Source organism: Heloderma suspectum, chromosome 4 (genome assembly GCF_057233095.1).
Source record: "Heloderma suspectum isolate Gila_16-S chromosome 4, 16-S_ref, whole genome shotgun sequence".
Classification (NCBI taxonomy): Eukaryota; Metazoa; Chordata; class Lepidosauria; order Squamata; family Helodermatidae; genus Heloderma; species Heloderma suspectum.
Window position 1 is genome coordinate 266,938,697 of NC_139461.1, and position 19,371 is coordinate 266,958,067.

General features: G+C 41.3%; 2 protein-coding genes across 10 annotated transcripts in view; both read right to left on the reverse strand.

The window, feature by feature from the left end:
• CPNE1 (copine 1) overlaps window positions 1-15,034 on the reverse strand; it is a 75,791-nt gene extending 60,757 nt beyond the window's left edge. For 2 of the 6 annotated variants that reach the window (XM_084853720.1, XM_084853724.1), the window contains exon 1: window positions 14,933-15,034. The gene's annotated coding sequence lies outside the window, so the exon portion shown is untranslated. Of the gene's footprint in view, window positions 1-5,814; window positions 5,903-11,632; window positions 11,709-14,932 lie in introns of those variants that run through there. The other 4 variants (XM_084853725.1, XM_084853723.1, XM_084853721.1 and 1 more) reach the window with 4 other exon arrangements.
• RBM12 (RNA binding motif protein 12) lies at window positions 1,233-15,034 on the reverse strand. Of its 4 annotated transcripts, none has more exons than XM_084853718.1 (3): window positions 14,976-15,034; window positions 11,633-11,685; window positions 1,233-5,956 (listed from the first exon to the last, which is right to left on the reverse strand). In XM_084853718.1, exon 3 carries the CDS (start codon window positions 5,933-5,935, stop codon window positions 3,293-3,295), a length of 2,643 nt encoding a protein of 880 aa, XP_084709844.1. In that variant the 5' UTR covers window positions 5,936-5,956; window positions 11,633-11,685; window positions 14,976-15,034; the 3' UTR covers window positions 1,233-3,292. The 4 variants fall into 4 exon arrangements, with proteins under 4 accessions (XP_084709844.1, XP_084709843.1, XP_084709841.1 ...); XM_084853717.1 differs by having other exon boundaries at window positions 14,933-15,034; XM_084853715.1 differs by having other exon boundaries at window positions 11,633-11,717; window positions 14,933-15,034.
• Window positions 15,035-19,371: the final 4,337 nt, after the last annotated feature.

A 19,371-nucleotide genomic window follows, 5' to 3' on the forward strand; every position in this document is an offset into this window, starting at 1 on the left:
CCTACAAAGGTTCAAAAGCAACAGTATTAACTCACAATTTTGTAACCTTTTAATTATTATTCTTTAAGACAACAATTTGTGATATCTACCTCACTTCTAGGTGGGCTCATCTTCTGTTCCCCTTGCTCTCCTTTAGACCAGAGGAACTGGCTTTATTTTTAGTTACTTAAAAGATCACCATCTGCCTTTCAGCCCAAGAGTTTCCAAGGAAGGTAACAACAAACCCAAACGGAAATCATACCACTCAGAAGTAAATCCCACTGCGTTCAATGGAACATACTCCCAAGAAAGAGGGAATAGGATTGTAGCCTTAGTGTCCTTAAATTAAAAAAGCAGGAAAAACTGTGTTCAACTCATTGGGTTGGATCCAAAAGCAATTCTGCTTGTGCAAGGTGGGTTCTGTGATTTCTGGCAATTCCGCATGCCGTCTATAGAACCCCACATGCTCCCAAAGATTCTCTAACACAGCAGGGAAGAGGGGTGGGAAAATCCTTCCACAATTGTTTTACTGGATCCAACCCACTGCCAGCTTGCAGAATTTTCCAGAATACAATTTTCACCTCTTCAGAACTTTCATACACATTCCCAATTTCATTTCATCCTGTATACTGCCCCTGCCCATTACCTATGTTTTCTAAAATATTGTGTGCACCTACACTACCTTAATAACAACTGCGTATTGCATCAATATATATAGTAGCCTGTTAGGTCATGAGTATACTGTCACCATGGCAAGCTCCAAAGTTTACATTTTTAGAAAAAACGTATTCACTAGATGCACATATTTTTAATAAGCCATTTACTAGTGTACTATTTTTACAGTGTTAAAATCCACTGGAACATACAGGATAAAAATGAGATGAGATTTCCAACAACCATCTGCAGGACAATCTGCAGGACAATCTGGAGGAACATGTATACAAGGGTTTCCTAGCATCTGCAGTATTTTCAGAAGTATGCTAGCCATCCCAGCTCAAACACCAAGAGAAACAAGATGTACCTAACCATTAAATGAGAAAGAAAGCCCAGAAACCAGCACTTTAATTGCATTTCACACCAAGAAAAGCAATGCTGGAATTATTCCAAGATTTAAATATAGTTACTAAATGAATAAACCACACACTATTTTCTTGCTTTTGATCCAACTTCATGATTTTATTTTTCAGTGAGTGAGTAAGAGTAGCAGAATTTCCCTTGAACTAGAGGAAGGGGGCAAGGAGGTGATCTTCATGATTCCTTTTTTCCCCTGAACTCCCATGTCTTTGGAAAAGCTCCTCTGGAGAGTTGGGAACCCTCTGGAACAGCACAAGAGGCAAGTCAGGAGGTTGCAGGGCGAACTGGTGAAGACCACCTCCCTTAACTCTTCCTCCAGTGGGGAGCCCTTGCTGAATACCCAATGCCTTTTGTAAACAGAAGGAGCCCTTCTGTTCACAGAATGGCCAATCTCAATCCAACACAATATTTTTATTCTTGTAGGAAAGACACAATACTCAAATAATTGAAATATTTCAAACTACTTGATAATTAGAGAACAAAATATTTTAAAATAAAGAGAAAACATTGATTTCCTAGTCAGTTCTTTTTCCCCAAAAACACTTTTTTATTGGCCTTTCAACAAAAGAAGTCTGCTGTTAAAATACACCAGACAATTAAAAATAGATAGCATGAATCTTCATAAAGACAGTTTTATTAACAGGAGGCTTAGTAATTTTAACAGTGTAGTACAATCATGTCATTTTTCAGGAGTGCACCATCTCAGTTCCTGTCAAAACAGTTGCATATCCATGAATTACAAAAATTTGTAATACAGCCACCTCTTCATTGCAACACCTTCACACAGTCCTTCAAAGAATTACTGTACTGCAAAATCCTCTCATGATGTAACATTCAACAGGTGTTTACATCCATCTTACACACTGGATGAACAGAAACGTTGCCACTTGCATTTCTACATTATGCCAGGCTGTGCACTTCAAATATTCCATCATACACAACTCAAATGGACACTGTTTTTCTTTAACTGGGAACAAAAGAGCTTACAAGTTGTTTAAAATACAATGATTTGCAGGGGATTTTTCAGACAACTCCTTGAATCTTTGCTTTTATGAAAATCTAATTATGGTCAAAAATTCTACTCTGATTTACTGTATCACTGCATCTTCTCTCTTTCCTAAGAGAGCTCTACTGAAAAAAGCAACATCTCTACACAGAATTTGGAATTGAAAAATTTAAGCTACTGGAAATACTTAAGAACTCAAGGTATGTTGGGACATGTTTTCAATGTTTTCATTTCTTAAGTGATCCATAGTAAGAATTCACAAGATTTCATGGAGTCATAGTAACACAAATAAATGGTTGCTAACATTAACACTTCCCATCAGTCCCTTAGGTTCACTTATTAAACCAAGAGGTTCCATTAGAGTGTGGTTCAAAAGGATACACAACATACACAAATGTACAAAAACCAGGTGATGAGCATCCTAACCCAACTGTAACATACAATCCTAACAAATCCATCTAATCAAACAGTAATGTTTTCAGATTGTGGCGTCATATGGCACCTCCATGTATTCCATTTTAAGCATACAGTAAGTAAGGATGCAGAGCAAAGTACCTGCACTTGTGGCAAAAAATCTTATTCTATACAATCAGTTGCAATAAAAACTAAAATTATTCCACAAAAAAGCTGGAATTTACAGAATGTTCTGTTCATATATAGGAAAACTGCCTAAATGTTTCTCAATGTGCATAATTTCACTGTCCATACACCAAGAATCTTTGCAAAAAAGGTACATAAACAATCTGTGTATACTTAGACTTTATTCAGTTGCAAAGTAAAATTAGGACTTTAAAACAAAAAAACTTTTCTTGTGTAAACAAATAAATTCAGCCAGCTTGTAACCAATTGTAGGAATAGCTACTTTCTATTTTACAATGGCTTGCAATAGCACCCACTACGAGATCACTAACTTCATCATGACAGTTTTCCTCATCCAAAATTTCATAAAACCAATCTAGACTCCTTGATGAACATTTTATGGTCAATTTAGCATTACCAAACTTCTTATATTGATGAGAATTCTTCTTCTCCATGTATCTTTACTGGTAGAACAACTGCACATTTACCCTTGCAGTGATTGTTCTGTAAACAGTTAAACCAGTGTTCTCAGTCTTATCAACACAAATTTGCAATTTAAACAATGTATAGATTCTAACCAGGAGCTACTATAAAACAGTCTGAATGCATAAATCACAGCACTAATATCTATTCTACAAACATGTTATACACCAACTACCCTAGAACAAGTTTGACCTTTCTTGAGCCTATTGGTCTGTCATTCAGATCAACAACAGCTGCCATTGCTTCATCACGAGACTCAAATGCAACCATTGCTTCGCCAGTGGGCATGCCTTTCTCATTGTATTTTAAGCACACTGAACCTGGGATTACTTGATAACCATAGAAGAAATCCAAAATTTCATCCACTGATACAGTAAAGGGCATATTCTGAACTTTAATGACAGTTGGCCCTGGCTTTCCAGAGCCAGCTCCAAACCCAGGTGGCCCAGTAATATGTAAGTTTCCAGGTCCAGGTCCAAACCCTGGAGGTCCACTTAAGTGTCCAAGCCCACCACCAAGACCTGGAGGGCCGCTACCAAAGCTAGGAGGACCAGTTAAATTACCAGGGCCATTTCCAAAGTTCTGAGGACCCCCTCCAAAACCTGATGGCCCAGTTAAATTACTAGGTCCACCTCCAAAACCTGGGACATCAATTCCTGAACCAGGCAGGCCAGGCAAACCACTACTTCCAATAGAAGGCATTCCTGGCCTGGAATCACCAAAGCCACCTGCCCCTATTCCTGGAGGTGGAAGAGGAGGACCAAATGCATTAGACCCACTGAAATTACCAGGGAAATGAAAAGGACCACTGCTTCCATCTTTTGAACTACCACTTATGAAAGAATGCTCATCCCCACCAGCATTCTGCACTCCTGGCATTGCTGTACCCCCTTGCAATGGTATTTTCAACATTTTTTTCCCTTGGGAGGGAGGATTTCTCTCAATTTCTCTCATTTCTTCAAGGGAAATCACTCTTAGCACAACATCTCTCCCATTCAGTTTCTTTCGATGTAGGCGCTCTGACTTACGAGCATCTTCTTCAGTTTTGAACTGGACCAGCGCTTGTCCTAAGCCTTGCCCATTAGTATCAACAAGAATCTGTATAGAATTCTCTTCTACTGCTAGCCCCTCTAGAAATTGAAGGATTTCCATCTTGGTAATATTGTAGGGGATATTGGATATATGTGCACATAGTTTAGAAGGGACCGTCTCCCCTTCTGTATTCATCATAATCTCTCGCTGATCATAGTTGAAATTCTGCAGTCTTTTCCGAATCATTTCTATTTTTTCTAACATAGCTTTTTTAGTTATGGGATGAACTTGAATAAAGCGATTTCCTATGTACTGCTTATGATGACATAGAGCAGCTTTGTAGTCAGTTTCGTTTCTGAACTCAACAAAACCTTCACCAAGTGCTTTCCCATTGGGTCCATAAGCTATGTAAATACTGTCTTCCACAATATCTAGCTTTTTAAAGAAGTCTATTACATGTTTGTTCTCAGATTCAAAGGGAAGACCTTTTAAATAAACACAGAAGCCTTGATCATGTGGAGATCTGGATCTGGATCTTTTCTGACCATTAGGAGATTTGGACATTGAGAGAGTCTGAGGAGAAGGATGGTTTTGCCCAGAAGGACCCATGGTTTGCTTGAATGTTATATGGCCTCCTGCAGACACCCATTGTCTCTCTGTTGCAGGACTAACTTCAACATAGCGCTGAATCATCAGCATCCTGTTCCGTTTCAAGGCTTCAAATGTATCTTGAGGAGAACAGAACTTAACTAATCCATTTCCATTATTTCGTCCTACATGATCTTTCAGTATATGTACTGCATCTACGCGGAGTCCATGGAAGAAGTCTTTGACGTCAGATTCCGTTGCTGAAAATGGCATTCCATGGACACTGACATACAAATCATCTGGATTGATAGGAAGTGATTTCACAGTACTTTGAGAACTTATCTGAATAGCATTTATGGGACTCATGAACATTGGGTTCAAGCTACTACTCAGATTCATTGCTGCTCCAGACCCATTCATTCCAGCAGGTAGAGGTGCTACAGGTGGGGGATTCATAGGAGGCATTCCAGATAAAGGAGGCAGGGGTGTCATAGGTGGCACAGGAGGCACAGGAGGAATTGGGGGAACTGGAGGAACAGGAGGCAATGTCGGTACAGGAGGTGGTACAGGTATGGGAGGAATAGAAGGCATTGGGGGCAATGATGGCAGAGCTGGGATAGGAGGAATTGGTGGAGGTGGTACAGTATTCATTGGGGATGCTGTACTAGGTATAGTAGAGCTAAATGTGGGGCTTCCGAAAGTAGCTCCCAAGTTAGGAGGTGCAGTTCCCATGCTGGCAGTGGAGAACGTTGGTATATTTTTGTTGCTTTCATGAACTGAAGTAGCTGCAGTTACTACACTAGGAGAAGGGCTGTTAAAGTTAGGAACTGTAGTAGGAAGAGTCACCCTGCTACTTATTCCAGAACTAGGTGGTGGCCCAGATCTGCTAGCATTTGCTGGTGGCATATCTAGATTTGCGGTTTCAAAACGCCTGCGACTGAGTTCAATCATATTTTGCATTTCAGTTTTACTGCTTAGCAACAGTGTTACTTTGGACCCTTTAATGGTACCACCTGTGCGCATCATACCAAGCCTTGCATCTTCATCAGTGGCAAAGACGATGAAAGCCTCACCCAGCTCACCCCCTACAATATGCACGCCCCCATCAGGAATGGTCAATCCAGAGAAGAAGTGGCGAATGTCCATAGTCCCCGCCACAATTGGGAGACCTTGTAAGCGGATGACCACAGCCATGCTGCGCTGAAACACACACACCTGCAGATGAGAAAAGGCAACGGCTAGGTCAGACTATTTATGACACCATTTGCTTAACCTAGACACGATTATACTTAAATGCTCCTGAAGATCTTGAATAAGGTTTCTAAACTGTAAATCTACTCATGTGGCATTTTCTACAAAGAATATTGTAAAAGCAAGATTGTAGCACATCTTTCCAGTAAATTGCAGCATGAAGCATTAAAGCTGTTAGCATGAACTGGTACAGAAACCAAGACGGCCAAGAGAAATCCTCTGAGAGAACAATGAGTCAGAGCTTTAGATAATCTTAATCCAATTCACTTGTTGCAGGAACAAAATTGCATTTGGATCAGGGCTGGAAAAATGATGTTATGCACCAACGTAAAATTTTTAGAAGCTTAAATCAAGATTAAATCAAGAGCCAGTGTGGTGTAGTGGTTAGAGTGTTGGACTGGGTCAGGAGATCCAGGTTGTAGTCCCCACTTGGCCATGAAGGTCACTGGGTGACTTTGGACCAGTCACTGACTTTTAGCCTAACATACCTCACAGGGTTGTTGTGAGGGTAAAATGGAGAGGAGGAGGGCCATGTAAGCCACTTTCAGTTCCTTAGAACAGGAAAAAGTTGGGATATAAATGTAATAATAACTAACTTACACTTCAGCCCCACTCAATAATGAATAAATTTCAAAATTTCTAGGCATCAAAATCACAACCCTAGGCAACCAGACACCTGGAAACTTTGCAGTCTGTTTTGTCCCCTCCCCATAAAATTGTCTTATTACTCTGCAGCTTTTACAAAGTGATTAATTCTTTGATACAAGTCAGAGCACTCAGCCTGGTGTTTGGATAGAAAGCTCTATACTTCCTAGAAACTGCAGGAAGTGTTGCTCTTCAGAAGTCACCCAGGAACCAGTGATGCACCCTACACACCCTTGTAAAACCAGTTTTATTATGCTTCTGTTCCAGAGTGTTAGAATACAACCAGGTGTGTCTCTGATCCAGTTATGTAGGTAGAAATGTTACAAACTTGCCTAGGTTAAAAGGACTAGAATAGTTAAAAAAAGGAATGCCATCAAGAAAGTAACATGTGAAATATTAAAGGTTTAACAAAAAAAAATCAGCTGTCCTTCAAATGTCAAAGTTTTAAAGAAAGAAAATGCTTTTACAACTTCAGCTTGATTACATGAAGCTTGGTTACATGAAGTGATATAAAATCTATTTTGGCCATACGGGTTTCCACAATTGCTTTTGATATATCAGGATTTTTTAAAAGTTGGGTTCAGTGTGAAACTCATTTAATTAAAGTCTCCTTATGGTTGCAGAGAGAACTATAGACCAAACTTAAGCTGAAACAATGAAGTAGCAAAGAACAGTATGAAGGATGAATGCCTCAATCAGTACCCTTTAGCCTAAGATTTACAGGTAAGAAGATATTTTCCCATTATAATGCAAGTGAACTGCTAAACAACAGACTTTGCCCCCAGAATCCTGGAACCAAATTTGGTTTAAACCTCCTTTAAAATATATATGTGCTAAATCTAAAGAGAAAATGTTCAAAGTCATCCACTTGTTATATTATGAAAATATACAGAATACTTTGCAGCCCTTCAAATACATGCTGGAGGGGCTGTAATGTACTGGATACTCTATAGTACATATGGTGAACATGTGATGTCACTGTGTTTCTGGAATAAGATCTTTCATGGCATTTTCAGCATTACAAACACTATTGCCACAGAGCCTAGATTAGCACTCTCAAGCTTTTTCTTATGAACTGTAAGACCTTTCCCATTAAGATGTGATTGTTTTATTTGTTGCAATGGCAAGGTAGAACAAAACTGTACATGGGAAGGAAAATCTTTATCTCTATCAACTTGTACACCATAGCATGGAACACTTACTATGGGAAAATAAATAATGCATTGTGTAATGCAAGTTGTGGGAAAATAATGTATTGTGTTAAGTTAGCACAAGAACTGGCCAAGCCAAATACTTTCTATGCTAAATGTCTTCTTTTCTCAGTCACCATTGAAATATAAAATTGGAAGGTTTTATTAATTTCTGAACTTGATGTTTAGTTCTTGATTGAACTACATACAAGGCTGGAAATGGTGAACTTTTTTGCAAGTATATTGTGTCTGTTTTTACTAAGTTGTTTATATTTACTGTGCACTATCCTACATGGCTGCTGCACTCTTGCCATTTCTAATGTGTCACTAGGGCCCACCACTAGCATTTCCTAAAGGAACTCCAAAAATGAGCAGAAATGTTCATTTGGGAAATGGAACAGATTAACAGATCTCCCTTCTGTGAGCTCTGCTGAACTGAGCCATTTTGGAAACAAGTGTTTCTGCTTGTTGCCGTTGGCTTAAGGATCTGCTAGCTTTCTGTTGGGTAGCAGTGGGTCCTGCTAGTATGCAGGCAGTGTTGGATACTGCCTACTGTACTCACTCTTCAATAAAAACTGCTTTTTGTTTTTTAAAAATCTGAAATTTTTCGACAGCACCTTTCAGATGTCACAACAGATATTGAGATACAGTAAGCAATGTATTTCCAAATGACTAATGGGAGAAAAGGTTTTTAAAAGGTTCAGGAATCTAAGAGTACTTTGTCAGACTTTGTGTGTTACTGAAATGTCAGCTCACCATTCAGTATAGCAAGAATTAAAAATATCAGTACAACATATGTGTAAGCTACTTTCATAGCTCCAAAGTAAGATTTTGTAGTAAATGGTAAGAATGTAAGGCAAACAGCGTTTCATGACTGTTAAACAAGGAATGCATTTTTATTTGCGTTCCTATGTAATGTTCACATAAATATGTTTGTGCTTTGGAAGTCAAAAGAACTGAAGTATTCTCATGTGCAACTATTAAAGGACTAGTATCCAGTACCTGCCTTGGCACTAATAAATCAGAAACCACCTATTGTTAAATAGGGTATTTTCCATTATTAAAACAGAAGCATTAAAATGTCTAGGGGTGGGTTTGCCTTTGGACAGCAACAAACATGGGCTTCAAAACATTAATTCACACAGGACCCAGTTATAAGCATACTTGTAATCTGAGTAGCAAAACCTAACAAACAAGCCTACTTAGTAGAACACAGAGCTTAGTCAATGATAATAAAAAGGCTAAAGCAGTTATGCTGATGTCTATAAAGACCAAAGGGGCTGTAAGCCATGTTATCTAATAACCAGGGTGTTACAGAATCAGATGCCATCCACTGAACAGATGTTCCAAGTCCTTTCAAATCTTCCATCCAGTTTTTGAAGAAACATATTTGTTGTTAAATAATTTGTAGGTTTAAGAGCCACCACAAAACTGTTCGTCTGTCTCGTCCCTGGAGTTACGCTATTATATCGTCTACATCACTGGTCTTCAACTAGCAGCTTGGTCCTAAGGCGGGTCACAACAGCAGCACTACTCTGATGCAAATACGTGGTAAAAATTACAGAGTGGGTCACTAAATGCATACTTGGGCTACCTCAGTGTTTTGATATTGCACAAAAATTGGAAACATTCTAATTTATAGAAATGTGCTAATCATCACCAGCTAGTGACGCAATGTAAGAAAGCAATACCACTGTTTATATCCAGAACTTTCTCTGCAACCATAAGCAGTTTTGAGATAAAGCAGTGCAGATGGCTACATCCTGTTCATCCAAGTTATTAAAGGCACAATCCTATCCGGATAGTCACCAGCCTCCGAAATTGGAGGCTGCTGACTATGCTATGCAGGGGGGCTGGAGGATGGAGGGGATCTTCTCCTCTGTGCTCCAGCTGCCCTGCATTTTTGCCTGGATGGCAGCTTTTGAAAGGGGAAGACCTTTTCTAGGCACAGCTTCAGAGAGGGAAGGGGCCTGGGAAGGGGCCTGGGGAGCCGATAGTAGGCTGCATAAAGCAGTTTCCATAGTCTCCTCCCCTCCCCACCCGCTGGGACTGTCCCCCTTTTCTCGTCTCTGTGCAGTTTCTGAGCACAGAGACATAGCTGGCACAGAGAGAACTGCGCCAGGTTCGAGGGGGCGGGGGAGAGCAGTTTCTGGAAATCAATCAATCCTATGACCCTCTAGACAGTTTCTAGGGGCCATAGGATTGCTCCCTAATAGTGTCTTATGAACCTGCTCAAACACTGTGACAGACATCAGAGTCCCTGCTCCATGCTTCACTGCAGGAGGAATGATGGGTAAACATGACAGGCAGGGCCAATATGGTGACAAGTTTTTGGAATGCCATTTTGAGGGAAGCTCACCTGACTCCATCTTTATTTGCTTTTACATGGGTGGTGAAAGCGGTTTTATTTCAACAGGTCTCCAGTCCTTTTTACTTAAGTGTTTTAACTGCTATGCTATGCTGTTAATTGTTTTATATTAGGTTGCATTTACTGATGTTTTATATTTGTATAGCTGACTATCCTTCAGACAGAAGAACTGAGTAAAAAAATTAAATAATTTTTTTTAACCTATGATATCCAAGTCCACAGTTCCTTCATATTATAGAACAGCCTAGCCTGAACAAATTATTTAAAATGTCATGCCATCTGGAGTTACTCTGTTCAAATTCAAGACAAAATGACCTGGTTCACACATAATGTTAACCCTTGGTTTATATAACCCATGGCTTGTTGAATTTTGGGTTGTTGTGGTGTGTGAATGCAGCTGTGCTAAAGAACCATCGTCTGTTAACCACGAACACCCCAGAAAGAGAACCCATGGTTTGTTGTTTGGCTGTGAACTCCGGGCTGTTTAAACCATAGTTTGTCATTACGTGAGAACCCAGAACTGTGAGTTGTTCATGGGTTGTTTTGCCAGACTACAGAAGCAGTGGGCAAGAGCAGTAAAAAATCCCAGCCGATCTACACTCTAGTACTACAGTGCCGCAAAGGCATTTGGGATATAGGGAGGGAGGAGGCAAAGGAAGAGGGAAACAAACAACCCAAGGACTGAGAAAACAAACCACGGTTTGTTCGAACATCTGCCAGACCATGGGTTAAATAAAACATTGGCTAGCATTATGTACAAACCAGGTCAATGACTGCACATACACAAGCCACTTACAACAGTTTTGTTTTAAGTTACATAAGAGACTGAGTATATAGTTCTCCAGAAAAAACAAGCTGCGGATATAATAAGCATGGTATATTTAAAGAACATTAAAGAGAGGGTGATATATAAATATCTGATTCTGCTGTTCCTGAATTAAGCAACCTGAGATCCAGATGTATCTGCTAATTAATACTGATCCTAATCAACAAAAAGTGTGCTTGGTAGTTCTTTCTGTTGACTAAAAGCCTATTATAACAAAAATTAATCCAAGCACCAAATGCAAGGCAGTGGGAGAATATTTAGCTGACAAGTGCCAGTTAGATAGTATGGAGTACACCAGAGTACCACTGTTAAAAACTGTTTAAAAAATCTGCATGGCTAGAGACAAAGTTCTGATAACTATACAACATTTTATAACTCCACTTATAAGTCCATCGTATATAAAAAGTATTTTTAAAATCACCAGATTACTAAAAGACATCCATCTTAAAGAATTCTGTCCACAAAAATATCCACGACTGGGCCCCCAAAGGAAAAAAAAAGTTTATATGGTTTTAAAACTATAAACTTTTAAAACTAATTCATATACTGACAATTATCTTCAAGAGTAGTTTGATTTACCCAAGCATAAATATATCTTCAGAATATCTTACCTGCAAGGAGATGTGTTTTTTTTCCTTAACAAGTAGCAGAAGCCAAGTCAATCCTGTGGGCAACCAATTAAAACCAACTTTTAGACTGCAATAAAGAATAAATGGAGGCAAAAATCAATGTAGGTAACACACAACCAAAGTTAACAGTCCACAGTGAACTGTGTATTATGAAAGTTTGGAGCCAAAACCATCATAAGGCACTCCAGCACATAGCAACCACAAGTTTGAGAGTGCATTACAGTTGTTAATCTCTTACACTAGTCCACACATTTTGATAACAGCAGTTAATATTTTAATCAAGATATATCCAACATGAGAATGTAGACTAAAAACCAGAACATATACCTTCATTACACAAATGTAAACTCTCAAATTTGCATTCTCTCTTCAGGTATATAATGTATCGATACTGGTTTCAGAACAAGTGTGTATTTATTTTTCAGCCATGAAGAAAACTAGAACAGGACATTTTTTCTAATGCTACATTTTCACATACAGTTAAGAAGTAATTTAAAGAAACCAACGCACAATATACTTTCAAGCCACATTTGCTGAAACCACATTAAACTCAAATATTTTACAACACACTTCCTTCTATTCACTGTACTATGAGCACTGTCACATTATACTACAAGAATTCTGTCACTGTGTTTTGTAATTGCAGTGCTACAAAAGCCAAAGTGCAATCCTATACAGGTTTCCAACAGTACAATCCAACTCTCAAAGCACTGAATCAAAACAGTATTTCACAATCAAAATGAGCCCGATGTTCAGCATGTTTATGCACACTACTGCCTGCATACACACAATCCTAACATTTATCTGACAATCCATATCTGCAAACACTGAACATATCTCCCCTTTAGAAAAAGGAAACATTAACAAAGTACAGTGAATTCAATACAAGTCTCATGGATGGCTTGCCAGCTAGTGCTATGTACAACTGATATCTGTAATTATGCTTATTTTTAAAAAATAAGCTTTTTACTGACCACAAGTTAGCTAATCATTTATCAAAACAAAAGCGTCCAAGGCAGTCACCAACATCAGCCCCACAAAAATTAGAAATGTGAATTCCCACACAGAATTTCAATTAAAGCATTCATCTTAACAACAAAAGGAACGAAAATTGGAAAACTTGATCAGAAAACTCAAAACATATACTCTCTTACTGGTTTCTAACCTAGGCAGTTTCAAAAAGCTACTTCCAATAAAAAGTTATGGCATATGTTGATTCATGTAAGAATGCACTGGCACAAGCTGCACTTCACCAGGATGTCAAATCTTTCGTATTTTTTAATGGAATACGAAAATTTTCGTACAATTGTGAAAAAAATTTTTCAACGGGTGAAAATTTTTGTACAATTCCAGTTTATCTTCTTTTAGTTTCTATGTTACACTCAGAAGTCTTCCACATGGATATTACACTGCAAGCCATACTAACGCAGAATGTTCTCCCAAACTAGTCTCTTGTTAACATTTCTGTAGCACAAGAACCTGTCCGTTTTTCCCATAGCTCTATTTTCTGTGGTTTATATTGCATGCATAGTTCCAAGTAAACATGTTAAGGGCTGGGCTACAAAGCCATTTGAAAGAATATACCAATAGACAGGCTGAGGCATTCTGCCATGTTCATTTGTCCCTGGTCTAGATCAGTCCCATATTGCCAAATAAGTACTCTTTACAAGATTCTCTTCCAAAACTTGTATATTCCAGAACTCAAGTACAACAACATCCTATGGAAACTAGGATAACCCCCTTATTTTAATTCTTGAGGCAAGCAGAACATTCTAAAGTATAAAGTAATATCTCAATACTAAACATTTTCTTGGTGCTTTCTTTCAAACAAATGGTTTTAAGATTGCAGGCTTACTGTGCTTACCCAGTAGCCAGGGAAGGGAATGGAAAGGAGAACTAGAATAAAGGAATTCACAGCTGAAGAGCCAAAGCCAACACAACACTAATGTCAAGCGTTTTGTAATAAACAAAACCCAAAACAAATACTTCTTTCTAAAAATTCTCCTTAAAAGTATTTTATCAGTTTGTACCTATGTAAAGGTTTAGCCATTCTGTAGTGATTAGATTTCATTCCTGCCACTTTCCTATGTACTGCTGGACAAATTTCACATTACATCAAACAAACAGTTCTATTATTTAAAAAGCAAATACCCTTGCATTTATGTCAGTCTCCAAGGCAAGAAAATAAGCTAGCAAAATACAGCAGGCAACGTAGCTCTATTTTACAGTCACAACAAGACTGAATTCCGTATACAATAAATCAGACCCTCACCTCTCAACAGCATATGGATGTAACCTGGTGGCTATACATATTTCAATAAAGGAAGCATTCATCCCAGAATACATAAAGAACAAGCATTACATTTGAACAACTCACCCAAGACTTAACCAAATGCGCTCCTTAAAACCTTTTAGGGCAACTGAACACTGACACCAGGTTTCACATGTATCACTTCATGCCACGGATTTAATTTTTGCACCCAGGAAGGGGCTAGAAATTTCACGTCTCGCATTTACATCATGACTCCCATTTTGTCACTGTTTTGAGGCCACCCACGATTAAAAAAAACACACACACAACACAAAAACTTGTGGAAAGATTACGCTAGATATCAATCCCAAAATGTCGAAAAATCACAATCGCGTTTTTCACATTAAGTCCAATATCACTTCGAATCTGCTCAAGGACGAAACTTTATTCGACTTGAATGCCACAGAATCGGATGTATTGTAGTAGCTCTGGTCGATGCAGAAATTCCCGCAGCCAAGGCCATTTTGTTTTACATTAGCGACTGTTTCCATTTGCCCCCATCCCTTACAACGAGGGCGCCTGCACCTTTCTCTCGACGGGCCGAGGAGCGCCGTAAGACCAGGGGATGCTCTCGGGGAACCCCGGCTTTATAAGGCCACCTATAGAAGGAGCCACTGATACTCACCTACCCCCTAAAAGAAAGGGGGTCCCAAACCCACGGGGCCCATAGGCAGCTCTTCACTGCCTCGAACAAGCACCGTCGCCCATGCGCAGCCACACAATCCTGCGCGCCAGGCCTAAAATGCCTCAGCGACACTAAACGTCTTCGGAACCTTCCGTAGCTACGGGCCCCACCTTATGGACCGAGGTCTAAGAAGCCAAGTGGGCTCCGGAGCTCTCCTCAGGCCTAGTTCCCGCCCTCCCGCCTTTGTGTAGAACACGCTCCGCTCGCGGCCGAGCCGGACAAGCCCGGCCTCCCTCTCATTCCACAGCGAGCCAGAGGCCCAGCCAGGGAATCGCTAAGCTCTTACCGAGGGGCCTGTACGGGAAAAATGGGGTTAGAAAGAAACTAACTCGCCACTCAAGCCCCGCTCCCCGCGCCGAGCCCAGCGCCAGCCACCGAGCAGCGCCACAAAATGGCCGCCTGGCTGCGCCGCCTCCAGGCCGTCTGCCGCGAAGAGTGCGGGGTGTGGCTCGCAGTGGGCGGGGTGTCAAGAAGCCGGCAAGCCAAGGAACCGAGCGGGATCTTGTCCGGCGAGGCGGAGGCGGGCGCCGTCTCGGTGCGCTTAGGCCGACGCGGCCAAGGCTTGCTCCTTTTCGCTTTAGTACTCGTGGCAACCCCAGTACGACTGATTTTAGGCCCGGGGGTATTAAAAACATATAAGGCTGAAGGCCACGAAGAGTGCTGTGGCACCTGAAAATACTAACACACTTGGTGCGGCGAAAACTTGGCGGGTGGTAGAACTCGCGACATGGAGCGATATTTTCGGTTTCTGGCAGGCAAAAACGTTTGGCAGCTACGAGGACCCAAACAGCTATGAAATATAACAGGCAGCGGTAGTTCTTCTGCCACGTTTCTACACCGAGCCCACGTGTATGCAATATAAAAACAGAGCCCTAGCCTATGCCTGTTTACTCAGCAGTATTCTCCAGTGGGGCTTACCGCTACCAAGTTTAGGATTACAGCCTTAGGACGCAATCCTATGCACATTTGGAGAGAGAAAAAAATCCTACACCTCGCCGCATTCCTCAGCCAGTGTGGCTCGCTAGGGAATGTTAGGAGTTATAAGACTGTTTTTCTGTCTAAACATGCACAGGATTGCGCCCTCATTCACATAACGGTGACGTGATTTTGAGTAGGAAATAATTTGCCTTCCAAATTCACTTATCTTATGGTGTAGATATTAGCCTCTGAAGAGCAGCTAGGTTATAAATTCTCATTGACACATCATCTTGGCATCTCAGGATCATCCCTATTTTCTGCTGTCCTGGGTAAATCACGGTCTCTGTTTTACCTTTGGACAGTAGTTTAGTGGCAAATTCAGAAGTGCAGGGTCCCTTCATATGAGTCACAGCCACGCCCCCTGCTAAGATTATACAACCTGGTAAGATATACAGCTTCAACTGGGATCCAAAAGCAGTGCAGCTGAGAGTAAGGCAGTGGTATTACAAATGGAGCAAAACATGCAGAGGTGTTGAAATCTTTTTCACCTACCCACTCAAACACAAAAATGTGGGTTTTCAAAATATGATACTTTATGGAAGCCTAACCCTCTCAACTCAGCCCTCACGGACAGATCCCTTCTCATTTAAACAGCCCCCTTGCACAATCTTAGCACCCCGACATTACCCACTAGCCTTCGCTAAGCTCTTTCATTATCTCTCCCCTCCCCCAGCAGAAATGTCCACACACCCAGCTGGATTGAACTACACATACATACACATACACACACCTTCTTTCTCCCCTCCGGGCAACTGACTTTTTTTCTGTTTCCCTTCCCTCTACCAGGGTTTGTTTGCCCAGGTACATGCCAACCTTGTACCAAAAAGTGTAGCTGACAGAGCAGGTTGCATTTGGCAATTCCGCTTACTGTAGAAATTAATGTTCAAGAATTAACAGTGAATCCAATTGGTGTTTATTTTGAATTAAATTTACAGAGATCTTGGGAAGGCGGCTAAAGCTGCAGTCCTATGCACACTTACCTGGGAGAAAGCCCAATTGGCAATTGAACATAGTGGGACTACTTCTGAGTAAACCTGCATACTAAAAACTGGCACAAACCTACTCTTACAATGAATATTAATAATTCAATAGCTGAACAAGACATGATCTTGCTTCTCATTTGCACCACCTATCTGCTTCCATCTTTTTCATGTTTATCAAGATGTGAAAGCAACTTTCCCATAGAATTTCTCCAGCCTCCCCCATACTATAAAGCACAAACAGGCACCAATCCTAAACACACTTACTGAGGGAGCTGGTGTATTGCTGTGGCCCTGTTCTCCTTTCCTGCCCTGGCATTGTGGGAGTGGGATAGGATGGTGCTCTAGCTGGCTCAGGCTGCTGGTACTGGGTTATAGGTTGGAGAACTGCCAAGAACAAGTTTAAGCATCAGGAGTTTTAAGGATGATGCAGTAATGACCCTCCCCCCGCCCCCGCAATAAACAAACCTCAGTTAAGGGTATTAAATCAGCTTTATGTGTGTTTTTAAATAAACGGTACAAAACAATGGGAGCATATTTTCAAGTGGAGGACAAGGGTCTACACCATTCACATCTCCAACCCCTTACTTCCTAAAGGCACATCATATCTAAATGGTGTGAGGAAAAAGGACAACATAATAATGATAATAATTTTATTTATTATTGCATTTATATCCCGCCTTTTTTCCTCTTGCAAGGCACTCAAGGCGGCTCACATGATCTTCCTCCTCTCCATTTTATCCTCACAACAACAACCCTGTGAGGTAGGTTGGGCTGAGAGTATGTGACAGGCCCAAAGTCACCCAGTGAGCTTCCATGGCCGAGTGGGGACTAGAACCCAGATCTCCCAGCTCCCAGTCCAACACTCTTGCCACTACACCACACTGGCTCTCTTTGTTGTTATTATGAATAATAATAACAACAAAAACTTGTATAATCAAAAATTAAGTTTCAAACAGCTATTAACTGTAGATTACAAATTAAATTTGGATTGTAAGCTTCTAGGGGCAGAGACCTGACTTTTTGCTTATGATTCTCTGTAAAGTACCACATATATTGTAAAAACCAAAGTCCGTGCATCTTCTGGAAGCAGCTGAAGACATGTTTTATTCAAACTGCCTTTTGGTGACCAGCAACAGGGAAAGATAAAGTAGATTGATTAGAATATTGTTACCAGCCCTGAGCCTTTGGGATGAAGTAGACTATACATCCAATCAATTAAGGGTGCAATCTTATGCATGCATAGGATTGTGCCCTAATTAAATAAATAATACATCAGATATGGACAACAATTATGTATTTTTTTCTACCTCAGATAAAATAGTAACTCTATCATATGGATAGAATAAAGCCTCATGGCCATGGGACTTACTCTCAAGTAAGCACAAAGCAAATATACGGAGGAAATGAGAGTGTGTGTGTGTGTGTGTGAAATGAGTGTGTGTGTGTGTGTGTGTGTGGAGGGAGAACAAGAAAAAAGCTACTTTACTTAACACATTTATTTAAAGACCGTCAGGGTTGCTGGTAATATGCACTTTAGGCCCTTCCCCTCTGTGGGAACAGCCAAGAAGAAATGCAGCAGGCTGCAGCCTTCCCCAACCTGGCGCCCTCCAGGTTTGCTGGACGACTACTCCCATCAGCTCCAGACAGTATATTGGCTATGCTGGCTGGGAGGGGGGATGATAGGGTTTGCAGTCCAACACATCTAGAGGGCGTGAGGTTGGGGAAGGCTGGGTGAGAGATGCAATGGAGAAGTTCTGTGGCCCCTGCCCAGAGCTGTGCGGGGGCAGGTGAGGCGGCCGATATCCACGTACATTTCTTCTCAGAAGCAAGCATATAGTTTTCAGTGGGGTTTATTCCCAGGTATTTATAGTTTTAATTAAATTTTTAGAATTTCTTTTCATTTTCAGTTATATAGACTTCCTCTTTCTTCTCCCTGCCCTCCCCATGCCCCGACCCCACACCTCACTGCCACCGCCACCGCCACCACCCAACAAACTGACTGAGCTGACCTATCTGAGTATGATGTTGGCCAGCGTGTTCTGGGGCACGTCGCTTCTTTCATCGCAACACCCATGCATGCTGGGTTGCCGTCGCTCTGCAACTGGCTGGGCTTGCTGGGGGCACGGGACTGACGAGCAGGATCAGCGTCTCCAGCAAGCAACTTAGCCTGGCCCAAGTGCCCCTGTCCTTCCCAGAAACCAGATGGTGATGGCACTATCTCAGGCACAGCGGGCACTATCTCAGGCACAGCGGGCACTATCTCAGGCACAGCGGGCACTCCCTTTCTCTGCTCCCTCCTCCTCCTCCCCTAGCAGACTGCAACCCAGCTGGGGGCTGGCTTCAATAGAAGTGCAGGAGCAAAGACACGGTGCGACCTGCCACCACTACACCTCTGCCTTTAGACGAGACTGAGGTTGCCTTTTTTATGGCTGGTACATACATGTAGTGCTGGCTCCAGGTTTTTGAGGGCCCTTGGGTATGATATCCTCAATGGGCCCCTCCCTCAGTGAGTCTACCTTTTCACTGTAATTGTTATCTGCTATTGCTCCTCCTCCTCTTTTTAATCACTGCTACCACTCACTTGCTTGGCAGGCAGAGCGCCAGTGAGCAGGTAGGCAGTGGCATCTCCTCCTCCTCTGTCTCACCACCAGTGTTCTCTGGGCCAGAGAAAGAGACAGGGGACAAGCAGCTTGCAATGGTGACAGGGAGAAGCAACTCCAGGAGGCTCTTGTCAATGGGCCCCTGCAGGGGCGTGGACCCTCAG